General features: G+C 36.4%; 1 protein-coding gene across 2 annotated transcripts in view; it reads right to left on the bottom strand.

Moving 5' to 3' along the window:
• The window catches only part of RALGAPA1 (Ral GTPase activating protein catalytic subunit alpha 1), a 131,211-nt gene that overhangs the window by 33,045 nt on the left and 72,622 nt on the right, over window positions 1-25,544 (bottom strand). For both annotated transcript variants that reach the window (XM_053979599.1, XM_053979600.1), the window contains exons 32-37: window positions 25,120-25,303; window positions 16,583-17,447; window positions 15,098-15,169; window positions 14,018-14,141; window positions 12,194-12,349; window positions 1,822-1,980 (exon numbers count right to left, since the gene is read on the bottom strand). In XM_053979599.1, the coding sequence (XP_053835574.1) occupies window positions 1,822-1,980; window positions 12,194-12,349; window positions 14,018-14,141; window positions 15,098-15,169; window positions 16,583-17,447; window positions 25,120-25,303 (1,560 nt within the window). The remainder of the gene's footprint in view (window positions 1-1,821; window positions 1,981-12,193; window positions 12,350-14,017; window positions 14,142-15,097; window positions 15,170-16,582; window positions 17,448-25,119; window positions 25,304-25,544) is intronic.

Below are 25,544 nucleotides of genomic sequence, written 5' to 3'. Positions count from 1 at the left end.
CACTCAAATATATGTCTTTTTCCCTCCTCTTTGCTAGATAATCAAACCAGTTATTGTGTTGCAAGTCAGACCTTTTCTCTTGTGGAAATATACAGCCATATAACTGCTTGATATCCTTGGCAACAGATAACACAGCATTTGAAAAAAATTAAGTAACTATTTGAATGTCTCATCAAAGACTGTTTCCAACATTTGCTGTAAAAATCCTAGGAAGTCATGCATATAATGCTTATGAGGTTGATAGGCTAGATGATAATATTATAGATGGTAATAAGCAAAAGAAATAATTACTCAAATTATAATGTATTTTTTATCATGGCTGTAGTTATTAACATGTCTATAAGGACCAACCCAGTGTGAAAGTGTCATACAGTTACTGGTGTATTGACCTTCACCTTCTGGTTTTTTTTTTTTCTTCTGTTCTTCTTCCTTTTTACATTATCTGAACCAAAACACTGTAAGCCCTTTACAGAAGAAATCTGTGGTGAAAGTTTTGCCTCTTTGGAGCCTGATTGTAAAACCTTATTTGTGAGATCAGTAGAAAACCTCAATATTTAGTATAGCTAGCCCCCAAAAGGTGAACAGAACAGATAGATCTTATGTTTTGGCATTACATATCTCTCTAATCCATCATCATTTTGCAACTAAAACAAAACAAAAAAAAACAAACATTCAGTACTATCTTCATTTCCTGTACATGCGAATAAAGTTCTGAAGCTGCTGACATAAAGCAGGAGAAAAGCAGCAAAATTTGTGCATCAGCTCAGCAAAGGGAGCAGAGTGTACACTAAATATTCTTCCTGATAGAAGGAAACAAATGCTGCAAAATAATTTTATATCCCTGTGTTATCTTTGCCATTAGTCATTTACTGTAGTTTTGAGAATACTGAAATGTGATGGAAGGCACTTTTTCATGCACAAGGACTTCTTTTTGGACTAACAACAATCCCTGTTTTCAGCAGTTTTTGCTTTCCTTCTTAACCTGCATGCTCCCAATAATACAACTATTTGTATTTAAATTAGTAAAAGAATATACTTATTAGTTAAAAATGTAAGTAATCCAACAATAACAAGACTGATTATTGTTTCATTCCTATCAATAGATAGAGGCAATCATCATAATGAGGAGATCCTATTTCTGCCATACCTCTTTTACTAATATGACTGCTTGTAATAATAATTTTAATAAAGTATAGAAATTCATGGCAAGTGGCATCACACACAGAAGTTAGGTAGTACAAAAACTCATGACCACTTTTACTCAGTCAGTTTTGTGTTCACAACCCTAAACCATGGCTTTAAGAACAGGGCCAGCACTGACATTTGAGGAACAGTCGTTAGAAAGAATGTGTGTTCTATGCCTAAGGGCTGGGTCATCTTGCTTTACTGAATTCATCTCCAAATTCTTGTGTGGAGATAAGAAGAAAGTAAAAAATAGGTTTCAGAGGAAAAAGGGGAATATGACATGGATGGAGAAGTTGGAAGAGGCCATTATTCTAACAACCTTGGTTATGTATCAAATTGGATTAAAAAGTTCAACAAGTTTACTGTAATATTTAAATTACTAATGCAGAATATTCTAGCTTTGTTTCTAGATTATGCTGTTAGCAGATATACTTTACAGCATCAGGCCTTTGCAATTTCAAGTTACTTATTTTACTATGCACTGTACTCACTGAGCTCTTCCCTCCTACCACCACTGCAACTGTCCATGCTTAAGACATCACCTTGTTGGATCAATCTATTATACCCAAACCTCAGATTCTAAACAAAACTCATGTTAAACACACGAAGGAAACACAAAAGAAAACAAATCCTTACCTCAGGCTTTTTCATGATCTGGATACTGAACATATGGTTTTTCATGGGATAGATAACTATAAGAACATCACCAAATTCTGTTGGAATTATTCCTCTTCTATAATCTCGAGTATGTTCAGACCAGACAATGTGTACTTCATCATTTCCTAAATGTCTTAGCTGGAAAATCAGGAATAAAATGCCATCAGTTTGAACGTTCTTAATTAATATTCTATAGCCATACAGCTATATTAAATGTATATATTTAAAAAGACAAACCCACTAAAAAAGGTGAAGAAAAATTAGTAAAATTACCAAATTACACAACAGTTCTTTTAAATTTTCAGTGTATTAGTTGACAGCACTGGTTTGTGCTATATATGAATATCTGTTTCCTACTGGAAGCTAAAATTGTGTTGATATTATCTCAAGAATGCAGAATGGTTCAACCTGATTTATTAAAATATGTTCAAGATTGCCATCACTGATAGGAAGAAAATTACTGAATTCTGTAAGAACTTCTAAAGTATATGAATGGAGATCTGTTTAAAAGTTACATATCTGAGAAGTTAACCTTATCATTCTTGCCAAATTCCAAATTGCCTACTACAAACAAAAAGCTTTTAAAGGAGAATAGTTACTGCATTCTCCACAGCTCCCAGACTAACTAAGATAAATGCTCATTTTCCATGAAACCAGGACATCTTTGTAAAAATAACACCCTTGCTCCCCTGCAAACAACAAAATGGTTCTTGATCTGGCGCAGAATGGCCAAATGGGTTCCTCAAAATCCATGCTTCATCCTCAGATGTAATCATATAACCAGATTAAGGAATTCCTTGAACACTCTGGAATGATCTGATTGAAGAACCAAAACACTTCTTCTGACAAACAATATCATCTGATACCAAATGTTCACATCATGTAGAGAGGCTTTATGTATACTGATCAAATACATTCAGATTATTAAATGTGAGATTCCTTCCAGTAAGTATTATTTCTGAAAATTCAAACTGGAATATCTTTTTTATTTCCTAATGCATCACCAGTTATTGACAATTGTCTTCACCCTTGCTCTCAGTTGGTTTCCACAGTTTTAGGTAGGTGGAACTTGTCAAACAATCACCTTGATGTTATTCAAAGGACTGCACTGTTTAACACATAACATACAAATACCACTCTGAGCATGTACAAGAAGCTATTCTATATAAAAAAGCAACAATTTGCCATAGCACTTTTAGAACACAATTGCACATTAAATGAAAGCAAAACACGTGCATAGTCTTCAGAGAAATTTAATTGCAATTGTTCACTTCTTTATTTTACAAAACCTCCTGAAATGCTACCTTTGTCTTATCTGAAGGCCTACACCAGTTGTCAGTAGCAGACTCAAAAAAAAAAAAAAAGCAAAAAGGTGCAAAAAGAAGAAGAAAGGGAAAAAGAAGCTGAGTCTGCTCTTCTCTGTTAACTTTAAATGGTATCAGACTGAAGAATAGGGTTGTATTTCTATTAAAGAAAAAGGATTTTCTTCAGTGTTGGACTGGCCAAAGGACAGGTGGCTTCAATATCCTCTCTCTTCTTTGATGCTCAACAAGTAATTTGTTTTGTCTGGACCAGACTGTGCATACACCTACTCTAAAACGGCTGTGGTGCCTTTGAAGTCAGCTGTTCTTGCCTCTTGGGTAGATGGCTGAATTATTTTGAACAACACTTACTTAGGGACACTCCTGCACCAACACTTAAACTCAACCCAGTAAAAGAATTGGTTATATCAACATTCACTATGCTGAGCTTTATTTTACTAGGTTAGAATAAAGCCAGACAGCAACCTGAATGGCTGATGTGCAACAAACAGCAGCTGAAAGACCCCTGGATAACGCTTTACTATGACAAACATCATAAAAGACAATTAATTGCAAAATTGACCCTCTCCTACCTTAGAATCGTAGAATCATTTAGGCTGGAAAAGACCTCCAAGATCATCTGTTAACCTAACACTGCCAAGTTCATCACTAAACCATGTCACTAAGCACGACATCTATATCTCTTTTAAGTACCTTTAGGGATGACAACTCCACCACTTCCCTGGGTAACCTGTTCAAATGCTTGACAACTCTTTCTGTTAAGTTTTTCCTAATATCCAGTCTAAACTGCCCCTAATGTAACTTGAGGCCATTTCTTTGTCCTGTTACTTGAGGGAGCAGATTGATCTCCACATTGTTACAATCTCCTTTCATGTAGCTGTAGAACGCAAAAAAGTCACTAAGAGCAGTAGGAGAGTGACAAGAAGCATACTTGGTTGTTTTTTCTTTCCAGGCTATAGCTTGGAGGACTTGATAAGATAAACTCCAAAACACACAAATAAAAAATCCTCCAACTCCCCAAAATCACCAGTAAAGCAACTTCTCCTTCTTACCTTTTAGTTTTGCAGCAAAACACTAATTAAAGAAACCTTGCACTGTGGCACCAGAACAGCCCCATCCATTGATTTTCATCAGGGCAGGGTTCTATCTTTTAAGTTCACACAAGGCTTAGCTTCATTTCAGCCTCCTCTAGCATCACTGTCTAATAGATCATTATTCTTGGCCTCCTCTCCTTTGGCCACAGTTAACCAACTTCTCTCTTCAGGCATGAGACAATTTTTAAAATGGATCACAAACATGATCCAAGGGGGGAAAATATATGCCAGGTTCTTGTTTTAAATTCAGCTCATTTCATTGTACTGGTCTCAAACATAGCCCAAGAAAACAACTTGTTGGCACATTTTTTTGAAGCGTGACAGGAGTGGAAAGCAGGGTTGTCACATCTTAAACTGGCAATATCACCAGAGAAGTCAGTGAGGAATTGCACCTCAGATTAAAAGAATAAATTCTCATTTTGCTTCCCTAGTGAAGTGACAGTCAAACTAACTTTTGAAATATGACAATGATAAGGTATCAGGGACTGACAGGCTTGCACTTAGAAGTGAAAAGTTCAGGGAGAATGAGGCTACCCAGCCAAAGAGAAAGCATGAGGCAAATCAGTTTGGACATGAAGTGTTGTGGAATGTAAAAAACCCACATGATCCTAGATTGAGGGATTGCCATCTGGAGCACTGACTGAACTCATTGAACCAACTGCCAAAAAACCAGAACTACACTGCACCACTCATAATTCAGCAATATCAAACTATTTACTAAAAGAATTTTTCTTCCTTTACTTGCCATCTTTGGAATCAGAGACAATAAACTCATAGACTGTTAGAAACAAGTGATGGCGACAGTGTACACGACAAATGAATAGCTTTAAAATCCAAAACATGTAGAGAGTTTAGATATTGCAGTTTCTGGAGGGCATAACTACCTCTGAATTTCATTTGTCAAAGGTTACTGACACCTGCAGTTAAACAGATAGGATATGAGTTCTTGCACTTCTATGAAAGTTACCCAGATGGAGCATCACTACTGAGGCATGCTTTCACATTAGACTGAAACAGATTTTGCTGTGATAAAAGTGCACTGTGTGGTTATTTCAGCAGGATTACTGACAAGGGACACATATTTTTGAATGCCAAGTGTACTGAAGCCATCAGCGACCTTTCTTTCCAATTTCAAAGTTTGCTTAATACTCATATATATGTGTGAGAATACATTCCAGGCTAAAAGCAGAAACTTCTTCAGAGGAAAAGGAAAATGTATCAGATTATTTCAGAGTTCCAAGTCCTGTCAAATGTATTTCATCTCATGATTACTGTCAAGAATGATCTGGCAATGACCCAGTTTGAGTAACATGTAGAATGGCATCTCTGTGACATGTAATGGATTAAGAGTCAAAATCAGAGGATGCAAGTAGGTGGATGATGGTATAAAGTATTAATGGTGGTATATAGGTGGTCAGATGTCTGACAAAAATAACAGACAAGAAAACAAGGGTTTTTTCAGAAGAAGCTCTGACACTACTAACACAGTACTCCTTATTGCTTTTTTCAGATGTCCTCGCCTTGGTCAGCAAAAAAAGCTTCTGAAAAAGCACAAATGGTGGTAACTTGACTCATCAACAACACTTGATTCACGGAAGAGATCTGATACCTGACATTGACTTGAAAAGCTTTCCTGGCTTATTTCATCTGCTAGGTTTTGCATCTTTTAGAAAGAAGAATTTCAGATTTCTTCTCAATTTTTCATTTGAGAACCTTGAAATTCAGCAGTGCTAAACAACCAAGATCTCCTGCAAGCACAGCAAACATTTTGAGAATCTATCATTCACTGTAATTATTACACCACAGGAGAACCAGAGACTGACCTCTTTCAACTTTAATCTGGATTCTTTAATTCTTTGTATTGAATTGGAAGCATCGCAGAATGCAGCGTCCTGGACACAAGTAGGAGAAACACACTGAGCTACAACTACCTCTGTTCATTGAAACCTTAAGGACAGATAAAAACATGATTTCCCAAGAAGGTGTGGTCCCAGTGTTACCTAACACAATGGGATTTGGTGCACACAGAATGGACAGCTGTCAAGACTGAATTCTGTGTTAATGGTTATTCAAAACTCACCATCAGTTGTCTTCATACTTATTTCCTGACCTTGTTTTCCTGAATTTACAACTTCTAATGTGCTTACATCACAGTAAGCCTAACAAAGTGCAAATCAGTACCAGAGATGTAAGTCACTGCAATAATATAAATAAAAAAAAAGTCCTTATATAATGCTATACTTTGAGCTGGTGATACACTGGAAACATCTGGAATTATAGTTTACACACGAGTATTCTAATACTCTAAATGCAGATCACACTGCCCTAGAGAGTTCATTATCTGAGCATAAGACATGACACAAAACATGGAGATGGACAAATGCAAAGAAGTGTTTTACAAATGTAAAAAGGTGTTAAAGATTAGAAAAATGTTGTTTATATCAGCATTCTTCAGGAATGAAAGTGTCAATACCAGAGAAAGGAAGGTTTAGCAATCAAAACAACAGTTTATGATATAGAGAATAAATTTTAAGTGTGCGTATGGAAAGGCTATGTTGGAAGAAACATTAGGTGGGAAAAAGAAGAGTCGTAAGCACAGAATGAATGTAAGAATCCAGAAAGTGGACCAAATTAAAGATGATTTCAGGCTATTGGGCACAAGTGACAGGCACAATGGTCATGTTATCTGTGGTGATCCGGAAAGGTGGCAATGAGAAAGAGATTAAGAGCTCTGTTTTAGCCATTTTAAACCTGAGCTGTCGGGAAGACAGCCCTGAGGAGATAAAAGAGACAAACAGTTTTTTTTAAGTCTTGCTTTGAAACTCTACTCCATTAGAACAAATATATAAAAATGACTGACTGTTAGGTTACCTGAAATTTCAAATTTAACTCAAAATACTTTAAAATATTCTTACTCTATAACCATCATCATGTGTCAGCTCTCCTAATACATTTATGTTAACTGAATACAAAAGAAACGTGAAATAAATATAACCAGGAGGGATGATCAAATCTAATTTTGATACATTAGTGTCATATGCTGTACATGTTACAATAGCAGCCAGACTTTAAACTAAGCTGCAGGCTATACTGAAATTTCCAAATGGCAGATTGTTCTAAGTGATACCAAGTATAATTGAAGTAATAAACGATAGTAAAAGCAAAGCACACTGTCAGGAAGAATTTAAGTATTTACTTTTTAAAATTAAATGAGTTAGGTTTGGAAAGGCAAGACAAGTGAAATAATGCAGGGCTCAATTTACTGAAAATTCCTTTTATTTATCTGTTACATTAACCCTTGAACTCTTGCCAAAATTACTGTAATTTCTAATACCCACTTACCTAAAGGAGGCAGAAAAAAGCTATTATATTTTCTTCTGATAGAACAGCTAGCCTCAACTTTTTTCTTCTTCAAAAATGGAACTATTTATTACAAAAAGAACAAAAGGAGTAGAGATATATGAAAGAGTGGCTTTATGCAGCTAGTTTTATCCATTTAATGTTAACAGCACTACTGTCTACAGTGCATGTACCTTCTAGATGAATCTTTCACAAAACTTTGTCTCAATAACTATGGTGTGTTTGGGGGTTTTGTTTGTTTGGTTTGGGTTTTTAGCAATATGTGTTTCTAATTATAACTCAAAAAAATACTGTACTAATAATTCACAGCTATAAACCTTCAAGTTCCCAATACATGTTAGCAACACAATAAAGAAACCATAAGTACTGGGAGCTGTGGTTAGGATCATGTAATGCACAACTTAGAATTGTGTAATATACCAAAAGCTCAAGATTAATTAGTATTCTAATCATTAACAACATTACTACTTTTTTTTTTTTACATACTGTGTGTATAAAATTCTCACCTACAATGCCTTCATCCTTTAGGAAGTTTCTCCTAAGGAAGGAGGAACTAGATAGGTGATAGCTCATTTATGTGCCTCTACAACCTTTCTCATTCTGTGAACTGAGTCTTCACATTATTTAGTTCTCATATTCTCTGCAAGCTTGTTCTTGTAATGTTAGTGTAAATACTTTTTACTCTAACTTTTAATTGCAACAAAACCAGAATGGATCGCATTTTCATCATTAAACTTTTAATTTTGTGTTTGCAAATTAAATAGCTGTTTTACATACGTATTTCAATCTTAAGTTCCATTACACAATCAGAAGTTTTCATTGGTTCTTGAATTCATGTCTTTTTTTGCCCTTGTTCATATCTTCAGAAACAAATGCTTCAGAGGTATCAAGACACTTAAAAGTTTAATTTACTACTCTCTAAGACTGATGGGAAATCAGTTTTAAAATGGCTTAGCCCCTGAAACAGCAGAATCTTGATTTTACAGTGGCTCAACTGGCAGGAAGAAGTTTTGTTTTAATTTAATTTAATTTCCATTTATAAGATGAACCTATCATGTACCTCTAGGCACATTTACAATATAAAAACCAGCAGCCATTTGAAGACAACTACTGCAAGTTTGCTTGTTTTTTTCCCATTGAATAAAACAGACAAAAAAATCCCACGAAAGACCTGTAGAGAAGCTCAAATCCCAAATTTCTCTGAAGGTCATGAACAGTACATGCACTCAGAGCAATTAGAACTGTTAGCACTCACATGGCTCTCAAATAATTTTGAAAGTGTGTATGAGCTGATTTCATAAAACATAAACCTTTTGCTGATATGTTCAGTCCAAGCAGCATGAGTAGCTGCAGAAATAGTAAATGAATTAAGACTGTTTTCCTACTCATGTCTCCTGATAGCACTTGTTGATTTATCCCAAGATGTAAACTTCAGCTGATGTTTCTTTCAAGTTTAGGATGAATTTCTTAACATCTCTCTTTGCTGCTGGGTCCTTGATATCTAATACTTCTTCCCATGAAGTCTTTACTTGCTGAATAGGAGCACTAAAAGTCTCACCTACTCTATCTCCTTTACTTAACATATTATCATTAAACATAAACAAAATGAACAGCTTTTAAACATTATTAGATTTGATTGGAATGGGCCAAAAACTGTTAGGGAAGGGAGAAGAAAGAGAGAGAGAGGCTCACAAGCCTCTGTTCTTGGGAAAATATGCTGAAAAAGAACAAAATCAACAGATTGAGGAAGAACAGAAAAGAAACCCACAGAGAAATAAAGTAGTTTGATTTAACAGTCAACCAGTAGCTGAGTCACAAATATAATCTCAATCTATTGATACACTCTACATATCCATACAGACCTCAAATATTCCAAATCACTGATGAGTGAGACTGTTGGTAAAGCAGGAGAGAAACAGGCCTGGGGTAAGCTGGAATTGTGAAGAAGCCCAGCTGACAGAATTTTCACAAGCTGAGTCACAGGAAGCCTGGACCAGCACTGAAGCTTTCCTGGCAAGAACAGCTACGTGTAGATGCAGGGTGCGTGTTGTGGTGTATCCCTCCCTACTCCCTTGGGCTTAGAAATCCTCTTAGGCCTTAGCCTTGACAAACAGCACATGGGCTAAGCTCCTCTTTAGTGTATCAGAAACACTGTCTGGTCCCAGGAGCTTGTGCTATCTAATGAGCTACTGTTTTTTAATCAACAACCTTGGAAATTTGTTTTTCTTGCATGAATAACAGTCCAAGTGGAACTGGTAATCAAAGTTGTAATCAAACTTTCAAAGAAAGTTACCAACCCAAATTGTGGACAGAATGGAAAATTACTATGACTAAATTAAATTCTCTTGCACCCCTATAAACTGTGGCTGGAAGTGAGACCCTTTGAGCTCTCCTGGCTGCAGCCAGCAATCTCCTTCTGAGTAGAGCACACCTCAGAGGCAGCAAACTCTCAAGTTTGCTGTACTTAGAAGATTGCTGCCAAATGCTAACAATGGAGTCTGGGCTGATACTCTTGCTGCTCAAGGATCAACCCCCTTCACTTGTTGAGAAGATGCAAAGGCATCTGACATGAGTAGTTCACTGAACTAAAGGAGAATTTTTTACAGGTATATACCTCATACATAGTCCTTCAGACGTGTGTGCATGCAAGTGTAAATATGCTATAGCAACTGTACTATGAAAGTTGCTCTCAGATTAAGTACTTTAGATTTGTAAGTAAGTTAGGCCTATAAGTGGGCTACTGTTGTGCTACAGTAAATTCTATAGAACCTTTTGTTAAATTGTTTAAATTAAGCTGTCAATGTTAAGTGCTGTTAAGTTTGCATGCTGGAAAAAGCTTTAAGCCTAAACTGTCATTCAAGTCTGGAGCTAAGTTTGGCAAGGGGATCCACTCTGAATCTTGTGACTCATTGGGAGGATCTTCCTCATTGCTATTCATCCTTACCCTTTCCCATCCTTACCCTTTTTTCATCCCCTGCCTCCACATAGACTATATTTGGTTGATTTTAGATTGATTGATTGATTTTACGTTTTAGTCTGACTTTTCTCTGTGTGCTTTAAGCATGTAGTAGGCAGTAGACTGAACCTTGCCAATGACCTGTGTCACACTTTTATTTGAATTTTATTTATTTTATTTGAATATTACACCTGCTTTTGCCAATGCCTTGGCAGATCATTCTTTGGGCTACCTAAAACACTCATTCATGACATGCTCCTGGAAACAGATATGAAATCTTGCCTCTGTGTTCAGCTGAAGTCCACATCATTTTCAAATTATTCACTATTAATTATTTTTCACTGTGACCCGTCTTCCCCCTTTTCAACACTTTGTAATGATCTAATTCAAACAGATTATAAACAAACATTGTAAGGTTAATTACGAGCTGTGTTTCATAAAACCAGATTTTTGCTTAAAAAATAAAGAAGCCAGTCAACTTAAACAGACCCCCCCATCCCACATTGTTCTATACTACAACAGTAGCAACAATCTAATTTTAAAATGAGTTATTTTTGCTATTAATCACTTCTATAAATCATTTAACAACCTTAGTATTACCCCGACTCTACCTCAGGAAATAAAGAACAGAAAGGATGCAGCATAATAGAAACACAAGCAAAAGCATTTTTAATTAAAAAACCCCACCAAACCAACCTGAGATGGAACAGTGAGAAATTAGAATTCAAAGTCAGTCTATAATAAGAACAATAATATTTTTTCTTCAAGTTGAACACAAAGAAAAATAAGTCATTAATAATTGAAGCTTGCCAGAGGCATGGCTATTTCTCTCTTTACTAACTGTCTACCATCTAATTTAATTACAAGTATTAAAGTCCATGCTGAGGTCAACCAGCTTCAGTTCCTCCAATATTACACTTCAACCAGTGCTCATTAACGTGTCTAGTGAATGGATTAGCACATCTGAAGATGTATGTATGCAGGATGGGGGGACAGTCTGAGGATAGCTAATTGTTCATTTATAGTAGGACACATGTTCGAGACTGTAACTTATTATCACTAATGTGGAATTTATTAAATTCTAAAGAAAAAAATACCAATACAGAACACTATTTTTTTTTCTTAATGCAGCTATAAGAGATCATATCACTTGAGAATCTGTGCCTCCTCCAGGACAATACACCTTACATACAATAAACATCATCTTCATATTTTAAACTTTTTTTTAAAGGGATAATTATGTTAATAACCTGCACATGACCCTTAGGTGAATAAAAAGTCATCTCAGGAAGCACTCACCTCATATTTCTTAATTGGCATCTAAGGTTTCAAAAGTACTAAGATAACATTCAGATGTAACACTTTTTCTTCTATACTAACCATTACTTTCCTGCACTTTTCATATGGTCTTGCCAACAATTCCAATGATGGTAAAAATCACCAGTATGGTAAAATTAGAAATTGGCAGAGAATATACCAACTTAGCAGGTAAAGATGTTATGATATTTTATGGTGGTTTTTTGTTGTGTTGGATTTTTTTTTAAGTTACTGGATTTTCTTTGACTCTAATTACTCTTGGTTTATTACCAAGAGAACACTGTTTATTTAGAGACACCTACCTTTTTTGTTAAAGAGTCATCTGAATCAGAAGGCATTCTTGTTGACACGTGGAACATTACTTCCACAGTTGAGGTAGCAAAATATGGAGTGGTCAATCCAGTGCTTTTGTTTTTTTGCAGTCCTCCCATAAAGCCACAATGGTTTGTGAGATTTACCTAGAAATAAAGACCAGGAAACTTTACAAGAAAAAAATTATCTGGTAATAAATACACTCTTTATACTTTAAAATGCACTTTCAACTGAACTTTAAAAGTGAACATCCTTTTCCCTACAGTATAGTTACACTTCATTTCTAAAAGAGCTCAGACTTGCTGACTAGACTGGAAATCAACTACAGTGCACTAGCATTCTATATCCCATGGTCACCACAGAAGCTACTGGAAAGATGAGGTTAGAAGAAAGGAAAGATTGTGTAAATAACATTTACTGCAGTGTTCCCTGATCATTTGACTGTAGTCACTTACATGTGCTTTCTTATTTTTTAAAATTCTCTGATACTACATCAACCTTGACCTGAGCTCTGAAAAAAACTTTGTGTTACAGCCAGGGAATTTATTACCTTCCATATATTTTTTTTTGAGAATTTTTCATTCTGTGAATATAAAAAAAAAATTCACAGGAAACTTACCGATAATTTGTAAATAAGCTTTTAAGTCTTAGATCAATGGGAAATAGTCTGACACTGAAATAAGTAAGCATGTTAAATGTGTTGTTTCACCTTTAAAACAGTGACTACAAAAAGTTGTTTTTCAGATGTGAATACATTTAATCTCTGCTTGCATGGGATATATTTGTTTTCATGATACTAAAGGATGCAGAATTTAATGTTAAAATGTTAAAATATTAGTTGTCTCATTAGGGAGTATTAATCCAAACTAGCAACTCTTTAAACTAGGCTAATACTATCTAAGAGAATGAAACCTCTAAAGAAGGATATTTTATGGTACTAGTGTTGGTTTTTTTCCTCCTGAATGTGGGAAAGAAATATCTATGCTCATGAAAGTCAGCAGACTTGTAGCTGTTTTCCTCTGTTCCTGTGGGAAAGTCAGAGTCATTATCCACACAATTAATCAGGTAGTGTCCTCTTATACCTAAGGAGTAAACAAACATAAAGAACAAATAAGATAGACACTCATGTGGACACCCCTGATGAGCACAACTTGCAAGAGGAACAAAAAACCTGCAGCTTCCATACAGCCAACCAGGACCAAAAGCCATTCCTGTATTCTGTGCAACAGTGTCAAATTGAACTTTACAGTGGTAATTAATCCTGTGCATCTGCAAGAAAGATGGAAAAAAGGAAATCCTAAGGATGACAGTATTGAACAAGTGACTAAAGAGCTGCAGGCCCACACAGATGATGGGCTAGATCACAATATTTCTGACTGCTGGAAGAGAAGTAGAGTGGAGTGTGTGAACTGATACATGCCTGCAGTGGAAGGCAGGAAGAAAAGAGTATATGAGAAGCTGCTTGTCTGTACTTTTTGAAGTTCCAAAATTGAGCAAAGCTCAAACTTCAATGGACTTAACACTTTACAAGCTTACAGGAAAATCAAGATGTTTCCTAATCAGTCCATGAAAGCCAAGTACAGGACTGCACATTAAGGAATTCTCTTTGCCTGCACAGACTTTCTTCAGTTGTTGAGAGCTTGAATTTAAATGGCTAGTAATGCTAAAACAGGAATTCTTCCCTAAATCCCATTTTTAAACCGGTGTATTTCAGTACTTGTGAGAAATGCTGAAGAGCCAAAGACTTGTAGTATATGAAGGTATCAGTAATTGCCTTTGAAAAAAATCCTAGGATAAAAACATTTAATAAATACCTCCCAGCCAAGACCAGCTACAAAATCCTCATAGGCTTGACTTCCCCCAGTATTCGTAAGAATGGAGTGTTTATCTTCCTGTCCCTCAGCAACATAAAACACTGCAATCTTGTGTGTCTCTCGGCTGTAAAACAGAATGGTTATTGCATGACAGTGCCTTAACCAAAATGAAATGAAAATATGCAAACAATACACACAGAGCATGGCTTTTAAAGCACAAAAAATGCATAGTGGAATTACAGTACAATTATATGGCTTCTTTTTGGATATCCCCTATATTTTCATGTCATTATTCTGTCCTTTCGAGAGTCATCTTCTCTGGAGCCTGAAGTTTTGCTATACATGAGCAGCATTTACCCCTTTCATCACTTCTAAGATGCAGGATGGTGCTCCCTGTACCAATTACTAATGGAATAATGGAATAGGTGGGCTTTTGACATGGGCAAAACCTGTAATGTGGGCATTATCCACACTGCACTGCCCATTAACGACTGTACCTTCTGAACACTGTGAAAATGCAGCTTGTCCAACTGAATGAAGAATCTTTACATATTTTTTAAAGATCATAATAATTTAAATGTCTTCTGTTGACAGGTTATTGTAAGACATTGGAACAAATGAAGATGGTTTCTCACACTTCTACAACTTCCACTGGGTTTTGTTTCAACTTCTACAGAAACAAGTCCATTTTCAATTCTGTGCTACAATTCTAACTAGAAGTCCATATCTTCAAGTACTGGGACCATTTGAAACAGCTAAACAATCAACCAAAACTTAAAATGTAAAGGCTTTGATATATCAAAGTTTTAAAATAATTAAACGTTATGCATACACAAATACTTATAATTGTAAGGTGTTTTGAAATTTGTTTATCTCATGGTATTTTACGTGCAGAATTTGACCCTACAAATAAAACCAACACAACTTCAGTATAACAGAAAAAATGGTACGATGCAAAATACATTAATAATTAAAAAAACTATTAAAAAGTCAGCTCAACTCTCACATCTATGCAATTAGAGCCATTTGAGTAAAAGCACACTTAAAACAAGTAAGTAGGCAGTCATTAAAAGAATTTACCATTGTCTTGAGTCCAAATTTCTGAGTTCTCGAAGTAACTTCTCATTTTTCTTCAGGAGATGAAAGCTCCTTCTAAATAGAGAAAATTGTAACTCTTTTATTACCTCTTCACTGATGGATACAGAACAGTACAACAATGGTACAACAACATATCCAGGTCCACTCAGGAACAGTCAACAAATGCTTCTGCCTTTTCAACACTCCTTTCTTAACATATAAAATTTAAGACATCTTAAAAAAAATATACAAGTAATTTTTCTTACTCCAGCAAATCTTCTGCATTCTTTACAGCCCTGAGTAAACTTTTATATCTTTGCACTTTCTTCTGTCAACCCATTGGATCTGACTGGGATCCATTTCTTCTCTACAGAAGAACCATAAAATATATATGTTTACTGACAAAAGATACTCCCATTGGTCTACTGTTGTAAGGAGTGGGTGCATTCAACACAGAACTTTTACTACTCTGAACTGCAGAGCAGAATTCAGCTCAATAATCACCCAGCCAGCTGTAACAATTTAAACAAAAAACGAAACCAATATGTTAGAGAAAGAAAGGCAGTTTTCATGTCTTTTCAACTGTGCTTAAGATGTTTCCCACAAAACACTGTGGAATTAAGAGCAGTCCTGTTCAAAGCCAGACTGCCTTGAGGAATTAAAGACCCAAATAAGAAGGGTTGTAACACCAAAGTTTTGTCTGATTCCGGTGATACCTCAGTGACACAGATTATATTTGTTTTACCAAATATCCATTTCCCTTCGTAGTAGGAAAATATATAAATGATTCTTATATGGAATTTGAAAGCAGCAGCAGAAGAAGATTTCAGAAAGACTGATAAATTCTAGGATGCTAGTTTTTGTAATATTTGTACATACCCCCATATATACATATGCATACGTATATACAGACATGCACTTAACCACACCCACACAAAAATAATAATGTTAAGAGACATTACTTCTGTAATTGAACATGGTTCTCTCCTGTTCTAAACAATATTCAAACAGTTCTCAAGCACAGCCAATGTTGAAATAACTAGCAGAGGACACATCTTTCTCATTAGCTAATACACATGCAAGGCTTTGAGGCTGCACGCAAGCATGCTTTTAGCAGACAAAGCAGCAGGACACTGTCCAGCGACACAATAGCTGAGAATACGACACTTTCTGAGTATTATTCTGACACTGAGATGTAATGATTTTTGCAGCAACATATATGGAAAGCAAAGAAAATACATTATTCCTTCAATATGCCTTCCAACACTTACTAAGGAAAGACTATGAATCACAATAAATGCAAGAGATTCCTCCTTTCTGTCTCTCTAAATTACAGGGTGAAAAGCAGAAGAAAGCTGCCGTTTAGGCCTTAGATGCACATTCCCTTTCTTTTGTTAGCTGGAATATTTTTGGCTTAACAAACTCTATTATCAAGGTAAGAACAGCACAGTTCCTTAAAAAAAGTTCTTAAAATAGGAGCCGTTTTACCTTTTATCCCATGAATTCATTCCTAGTATACTGAGAAGTAATCTACAGTAGTAAAATGCTGACTGTGGCTTTTGTGAAGTTGGCTCGTCCTGCTCCATAGCCCTCATATTTACATCATTGAAATGCTTTTCAACAAACTCTCTCTCTTCTGTATGCTGTTTCAGAATTGCATTGATGACATCGTTCTCCTGCTTTTCTGAGATGCAGACTGGTTGAGGAGCAGGGATGTTGAGTGAAACACCAGTTCTCTGTAAGCATTCAGGGCTTGTAACACCTAAATACTGCAGCAGCTCATCAAGAGCATCTTCTTCATCCCTAATTGTATCCCATGTTGGTACAGTGTCTCTAAATTTTCTTTTAACTTGGAGTGTAATTCCATCTCTTGCAGATACATCCTCCACATGCTCAAAAGATGAAAGAGCATCTTCTGGTTTATCTTGCTGAGATAATGAAAGTGCAAAAGATGCTTGTTGTGAAGATCCACATAAAGACGATGGTCCATACAAAATGGCCGAATCCCATGAGTATTTGCCAGACAGATCACGCACTATAATTCTAACATTTGAATTAGCTGATGCAAGTCCAGCAGACAGTCCTCCCCCAGGCATTTCATCTTCTGCTTGGATTTGTATGCAAGACACCAGGGAAGTATTGTTTAACACAAAGAATTGAAGATTTGGGTTCTCAAAAAGTTCAGGAGAAAGCTCAGGACTTTCACTGTATGGATTGTCATTGTTTTCACACACTTGACTGGTCAGCATAGCAGGACCTCCGCTCATAGGATAGTGGCCTAAGTGGTTGACTAGATGTGTTATCACAGTACGAGCAGCAACAGAAATTAATCCTTGTTGCATGTGAGTTTTCACTGCAAGAGAAAGAGCACAGGTTTTAAAAGAAGAGTTCAGAAAACAACACTGAGATTTATGTGTTTCTTTTGGTCTCTTCCTGAGAGAATGAGCACGGCAAGCTGAGGATACATGCAAGTCAGTAACGGAAAAATATGTATGTTGATGACCATTGCTCTTGTATATAAACAGCATGAAAAATCCTAAAACAGTTAAAGAAGCACCTCCATTATTTTACAGCCATGTCTATGTCTACAGATTATACTTCCTTTGCCATAGCTTTGTTATCAGCACTGTTCTAAAATGCACAATTTCTTATCTAGTAAAAATAAATCTTGAATTGCTGTTGAAGTAGAGATCATAAGTGTGTTGCAAGAGGTCCATTCCAACTGCAGTGTATTTTTATATTTATACACATCATTACACTGAGAAATACAAAGGAAGATAGATGCACAAAAGGTCTAATCCATCTTAATTTCCCTGGGGAGCATATAGATGTAGGTTAGCTCGAGAATAGCACTGGATAATTTGAAAGTACAAAATCAAAGACAAGGCTGTCTATATTGAACATGATCTAACATTATCAAAATTTTCAAAAATGAAATCTCACACCACAACTGCATTTTAAGAAGTTTCAGGTTAGAAAACCTTGGGAGGGAGAAAGAAAAGTTAATTGTGCCCATCTTATGTGAAATTCATCCTGTGAGATGCACTGGTATTTCAATATGGTTTTTGCCACCTCCTTCTTTGCTGCATACCTTCCACTTGCACGTTACGTCATCTAAATTCACAAAAGGTATTTTTTATGTTTATTTCACACCCTGCTAGCACAGTACTATATTGTTACTGAATTATTCTTATCAAGTCCAGAGTATATGAAGTACATGAGCTGGACAAAGTGACTGTCTCAGGCAGACAATTGTCAACTGGTTCAGGGGACCCACTGAAGAACCCAACACAAAAATATTACACTGCAGAATAAGACTGGTGGAAGAGGGAACAAGATCAAAATGGCAAAGTACTTGTTTTCTGTAGCCTCTCTCTTGTAACTGGGCATGGATGCCCTGAATTTGGGATTTACAAAGGGAAGATTAAAAAACTGTACTCCTCAGGATTACATCATGCATTTTAAATTACATTAAACAGTGAAAACTGCTGCAAATGCTACCTATCTTCTTTCTCACCAAAATCCATCAAACCAGAATGTTCTGAATGATGTTACTTTTTCATTCAGCATTTACTGAGAATATGTAACCTCTTGGGCATGGAAGTAAAGTTTAATTAATTCATCTCCCTTTATGCTGGATATTCATAAGCTGCAAAACCTAATGTTTAATAAACAAATTTCTCAGTTTCAGATGTCTTAATTGGTTTAACTGAAAAAATAAAGGCTAATTTGTGATGCGTACTGACTGCCGTTATAGATCTTCAGTTTCTGAAGATGGATGCATTCAGCAACTGCAAAACTAAACAGGTAGTATGTATTTGCTTTTTTTTTTTTCCCCAAAAGGTTTGGGTACAGCATGTAAGAGATGTTTGGGATTCTGGCTAGTCTCTTCCTTTAGGAAGCATTACATCTGAACGGCAAACAGGGAAAAATTTCATCCAGTTAATAGCTGGCAAAATCAACACAGCATTTACACAATTCTAAAACTCATATCTATGCAAGTATTTTAATAAATTAAAGCCTTGAGAATTAATACAAGCACATTAGAGATTTTATTTTTATCATCTATGCTTCTTGAAGTTTAGAATTTACAAATACAAAAACATTCAGTGACGCTGAATTACATGTCCAGATACTGGCAGCAGACAAGGAAATTAAGTTATAGTGCCATCTGCTGAAACACAAGAAGGAACTGGAAGCAGATTTTATACAAAACAAAGAGAAAATAAGCTGGGTGCTTGAAGAACCATTTATCAGCACATTATTTACTAGAACCTAGACAATGCAGAGGGTGGCCCATCTTTATCAGGATATTTATACCAAGTATTTAGCACTTGTCACTGCAGAGATAAATAAGGTAATACTTTTCTCAGGTTCCCAGGAGCAGAGACACACAAGCTTTCCAGATACCTGAAGTCCCATTCTAGAAAGGTTAAATGCCCCCTATTAAGTTCTGCTGAGAAACCTGAAGACATAAGGACCTTCTAGCATATGTTATTAATATTACTGTTGTGTGGCAAACCCTAAAGATCTCAAACTGACCACGGTTGTTTTGTGCCTGTGTGTGTGAATTTACTCCCTCAGGAGACTAAGGGATATATGGAAAAGAGAGGTGACCCAGTGATACGAAGAAGGGAACAATTAATTTAAATTTGGAAGATCCATTCTCAGTCCTAATACAGCCTTGCCCTGAAAACTTTGCACTTGAATTAAAATCATAAATCTGTCATCGTTTCTTTTATAAAATTCGAACGCTACATCTGAGTCTTCTCTCAGAATACAGTGCTGTTGATCTAAAAATGACACAGAAAACTTAAATTAGAAGTAGCAAGAGAAGTATACGGAAAAGTAGACTGTAAGATGCAACCTGTTATGTTGAAATAAAATAAAGTAATCTTGGAATATTTCTGCCACACAGAAAATCAGATTTTGATGATGGTTTCCCCAGCAATAAAAAAGGGAAAATCCCAAGCCATTTTGAAATTACGAAAATTTAAAATTAATTTTGCAACTTAATTTATTCTTAGATGCACATCTCCTCAATCAGGAATAACTGGACATTCAATATATTAAAACCTTAAAATGAGTATCTAAACCATGCTCTTTGTTTCTGGAGGGCAAATGAAAATAAGTAATAATGCAAGCTATCACAGCTTTAACACAAATTCTACAAATTAATTCCTACCTTTACCCATTAAGGCAGTCCAGCTCACTGCTTTGTTGACCTGTCTTCCTGAGAGAATGCTGCTTTCTTTACAATGGTACTTGCCTCTGGCTTGAGCAGTGTAATTTAAATATGTACATGATCTTTGGGTAATTTACAAGCAGCATGTTATAGTATTTATTTTTCTCAGTCCTGAAATTACCTCTTTTGTGGAAAGGCTGAAGGTCCAACACTACTAATTTGTATCTGTGGCATGAATGAAGGATTCTGAGTTTCCTCAAGATGTGCTGCTAACTTTTTAAATTCAACTTTGGCTGAACAGTTTTAAGCAACTATTATTATGTAGTAGAAGTAAAAAGTAATGACTGAAGGGGGAATTTAACTCTCCTTATCCTTTTAGCTGTCTAAAGAATGATGACCTGTACAGACTAATCTCAAATCTCAATGGGATGAATCACTCTCTAAAAACACTTTTTCTTTCATTATGTTTATTGGGAGCCTAAGAGTGTTCCTCTTAGCTTAGTTTCCTGTATTTTACCTTAGTTTAAGCAAGTCTCATTCCTTTCTAATTTTAAACTTCAGCTATACAGACATGCAGTAAAGGAGAGCACATCTCTAGAATATTCCCCAGAAAACACAAACAGTGTTAATCTAGATGCAGTCTGTACAAAGTATTTTTTTAAAAGTGCACATTTTGTGTCCTTTCAGTAAAATGGCAAACAGCAAAGCCTTATATGAAAAGTATTTTATATTTCTACTTTTTAAACAAAAGCTAAGACTAGACATCAGGCAGGGAAGACTTTTTCATTAGAAATTGAAAAATATTAGAAAAAAAAAGATCAATGTATGCAAAAGAGTTTTAAATATGTTTGGAGAAATATGAATAATGGGGTAAAAATCAATCAAATCAATAACTGATAGACCACTGTATCCATGTAAGGTTACTAGAACCTTCCAATCACAACTACCTCCAACAGATCTGTGATCTATAAAGAACAGCTTTCAAAATGTTTTTGTCTATAATAGCAAAAAAAAAAAAAATTCTCTGTCATATATGTTTATAGTCCTGAAATGAAACAGAAAAGTTCAGAAGTAGGTTAGCAGGTTGTGGCATTATGCAGTCCAGGCTGGCTTAGGAACATCTAAGCTGGCTAGTTAGGTGCAGTTAATTAGAACAGTGGGTTTGTGTGGCATGGTTTTGGTAGCGTGGGGGTTACAGGGGTGGCTTCTCTGAAAAGCTGTTAGAAGTTTCCCCTGTGTCTGATGAAGACAATGACAGCCAGCTCCAAGTTGGACCTGCTGCTCACCAAAGCTGAGCCGATCAGCGATGGAAGTAACGCCTATGGAATAACAGAGTTAAGAAGGAAAAAAAAAATACTGGGCAAAAGGAAATTGCAGCCAGAAAAGAGCAGAGTGAGAATGTGTGAAAGCAACAACTCTGCAAACACCAAGGTGAGCAAAGAAGGAGAAGCAGGAGGTGCTTCAGACACCAGAGATGAGATTTCCTGCAGCCTCTGGTGCAGACCATGGTGAGACAGCGTGTGCCCCTGCAGCCATTGGGGGTTCACAGTGGAACAGATATCCATCTGCAGCCCCTGGAGATCCCATGCTAGAGCAGGTGGATGCCCAAAGGAGGCTGTGATCCTGTGGAAAGCCCACACTGTACCAGGCTCCTGGCAGGAACTGTGGTGCTGTGGAGAGAGGAGCCCATGCTGAAGCAGACTTGCTGGGATGACTTGTGACCCAATGTAGGACCCATGCTGGAGCCTACAGAACTGAGCCATATGAAGGGGACCCACAGTGGAGCATTCATGAAAAACAGTAGTTTGTGGAAGGAACTTGTGTTGTAGAAGTCTCCTGTGTGAGGGCCCCCATGCTGGAGCAGGGGAAGAGCATGAGTCCTTCCTCTGTGGAGGAAGGAGCAGCAGAGACAATGTGTGGTGAACTGACTGCAGTCCCCCAATCCCCATCCCCCTGCACCACTAGGGGCAAAGAGGAGGTAGAGATTTACAATGAAGTTAAGGCCAGGAAGGAGGGAGGGGTAGGGGTATGATGTTTTGAAGACTTGGTCTTATTATCCTATCCTGATTTGCTTGGTAATAAATTCGATTAATTTCCCCAAGTCAAATCTATTTTGCCCATGACAGTGATTGGTGAGTGATCTCTTCCTGTCTTTATCTCAGCTCATGAGCCCTTCCTTATATTTTCTCTCCCCTGCATAGATGAGATGAGATGAGATGGAGCAGCACTGGTGGGCAGCTGGCATCCAGACAGGGTCAAACCACACCATCACCATTTGAATGCCTCTACTGTAGCTAGAGTAGGTTGTTGCCAACACTAACTAGAGGAACAGTTCATCAGCCTTCACACAGACAAGCCAAGGGATTCTTTAGATGTATGAAAGCATCACAGACCTGCTGACTGCAAGTTCTGATGATGCAATGAAAGCTTCCTACTGATCTCCTTACTGAGAGTTGCTAAAAGTTCATTCTGGTTTAAATGTAACAGTTTAATATACTTAATACCTAATTTTAAAGTTATTCTTTGTATATCTCACTAAAATCTACCACTTCACCAGCTACAGAAAGCAGAACAAAGACAATTTTACAGATAACCCTAGGTTAAGAGCTTCCCTGTGTGTGACAGAACTTGTAAAGTTACTGAAAAAGAGAAGCCAATAATCATCTTCTCTCTCCACATACGCCTGTTCCCAGAGGATTTAAGAAATCTTTGTCCTACTGTTTATTGCATGGCTTGCTCCACACCTCTCAGTAGATGCTGTCTCCACTACACAGCTGTGTCACTCTAAGTCCTGTATCTTCTTGGTCTCATATCACATTATGCTGTGGCTAAGTATCCACAAAACTTGTGATGGATCTGACCTCGAACAGTGGAGACATAACAGGGTAAATCAATCACATCCGTTAAAGCATCCTGTCTTAAGAATTCTGTCATTTCAGCACTTTCAGCTTTGCCTGTGACCTAAGGAAAGAGTCTCACAATTCCTACCCTGTTTTTGTAGAACTCCCTGAATTTTCTGTAACTTCTGCCCTGCTCATTTCCATTCCTTCAAAAAGATACTTTGATAGCCCTTTCACTCTGCTAAAAGATGCTGACCCATTGGCATACTGTTCTGCTGCTAGCTTGTACTAATTGACTCTCTGTCTTGACAGATACCCAGACTGGTTATTATCCACTAGTTTTACTCCTCTCACTCCTCCAACAATGCCAGGGAGAACAGATGCTGTGCAACCAGTTAAGCACTGCCAATTTTATTCTCTGCCTGGCAATGGGGACTAGAAGTGCCAAGGTTGCAGAACCCGGGTTGCATTATAATGCTGTAGTCTGCCAATTAAATTTCACAGTCTAGCTTACAATTCCAGAGCCCTGAAACTTAATTTATTTGCAGAGATAAAAGGAACATCTGAAATTACTTTTATTAAGAAATTTAACAAGAAATCATAAAAGAAAAGATCACGGTTGGAAATGCAAAATGAAGATATTGATGCTAAGGCTTTGTGCAACCGTATTCATTTAAAGAGAAATCTATTCAGGGTTGTCTTTTCAGATTGTCAGATTAAAAAAGCCACACAGCATTTGCTTCTAACCCATAATTACAGATTATTATGGAATACAAAAGATGCCAGGCATAAAAAGCTACTACAATTCACTACACTGTAATAGAACATGCAGTGGAAGTAAATTTTGGCAAATGCTTTAAATATTAGCTTTACATAATATGTATAGGTGAGACTGTAATTAGGACAGAATGAATCCTTCGAAGCCTCTTTCATTCTGACCCTGCAGATGATTACTTTTTACTAATAAGGCCACAGCCATTTGACAAAAAGCCAACTATAGTACCTTGCTTCATTCTTCAGTAAATTTAATAATTACAGCTTCTCCTGCCAGTAGTTCTCAGATCAGACTTGTTCAATCCAATACTGAGCTTATTAGGGGACAGCTCTATGTTTAGAATTCTTTGGCCAAAAAAGTACTTGAGGATGATGAAGCATGCCTTAGACAAGGGCACAATGATTAGCCATTTTCTCTACATAAAAAACAGCACGTAGTCACTACAGACCACAAAATCACCTGCTGTTAGCACACAGCTGCTACAAAGAACTGCTGCATTTATCTGGTTCTTAATACCTTAAAAAAGCCTAAATGGAACAACTTAATACAGAGGCAGAATAGCACTACACAGAGTTGCTCATATCGTAATCTCATATTTTTCAATTTTCTTCCCTATGTAGCCATTTTATATTTACTAGATACACTGCATAATACATGATAGTCCTCTGTAGCTTAGATTCTTGATTCTTTATTTTTGAGTTAAGAAAAAAATGTTAATTCCCATGTCTCCTAAGGTTTTAACTACATAAGAGAAAATTTATCTCTTTTTAAACAAATCTGTAGTTTTAAGCAGTGTAAAAAGAGATCAACAACAAATTAAGATAGGCTAAAAAATTCATGGAAAGCATTCAATACTGCAATGTCAAACAGGAACAAAAATCCAAAATTCTCCTAGAATAAGGAGCAAAATAAGGAAAAAATCAAATTAATTTACTGAAAGTAAAATGAAAAGCAACATTTATCCATGTTGCAGTACTTAACACTTCTGCTGATACACAGAGTACAGAAGAATCCATATCATATTGATCTTGATGTTGTTCAGAACACACTTATTTCAGTTAATCAAATGGTAATTGCTCAAAATTACATTTGCTCATTCCATACTAATGGTTCTTACCTAGCATCTACATATAGCTGAAAACCTGTGCTGTAGGCCAACACTTCAACACTGAAAACCTAGACAAAATTTTTTTGAAAGAAAATGCATTTAGGCAATTAGACAAACCTTCTGTAACTGGCTGAAGTTTAGAAGACCTCTCTGAGTCTGGAGAATGCAGTGGTTCTGGTTCCTTTAAGCTCTCTAAATGCATAAAAGGATCATAATCCATACATGCCAGATCAGAAAGGCTTAGAGGAAAATATTTTGGGTTGCTGAAACACTGAGACCCATAGACACATCCATGCAGAACCTAGAACAAAAGCAGAATTTCATTACATTAACTACAGAAATTTATACTTTATAGTTTTATAAGAAATGAAGTTTATTTTTATTTGCATTTTAAGAATCTATTCCATAGAAGGCAGGCATGACAAAACGTTGGAAAATTTTAGATGCTTAATGTTTACAGAAACAAACTCTGGTCTGCAAAGAAACTATTACCACCCAAGTGGAATTTAACAATAATGAAACAAAACTTACAAAAAGGCATT

The sequence above is a fragment of the Vidua macroura genome, chromosome 6 (assembly GCF_024509145.1).
Source record: "Vidua macroura isolate BioBank_ID:100142 chromosome 6, ASM2450914v1, whole genome shotgun sequence".
NCBI lineage: Eukaryota > Metazoa > Chordata > Aves > Passeriformes > Viduidae > Vidua > Vidua macroura.
This window is presented reverse-complemented; position numbering and strand designations above follow the sequence as displayed.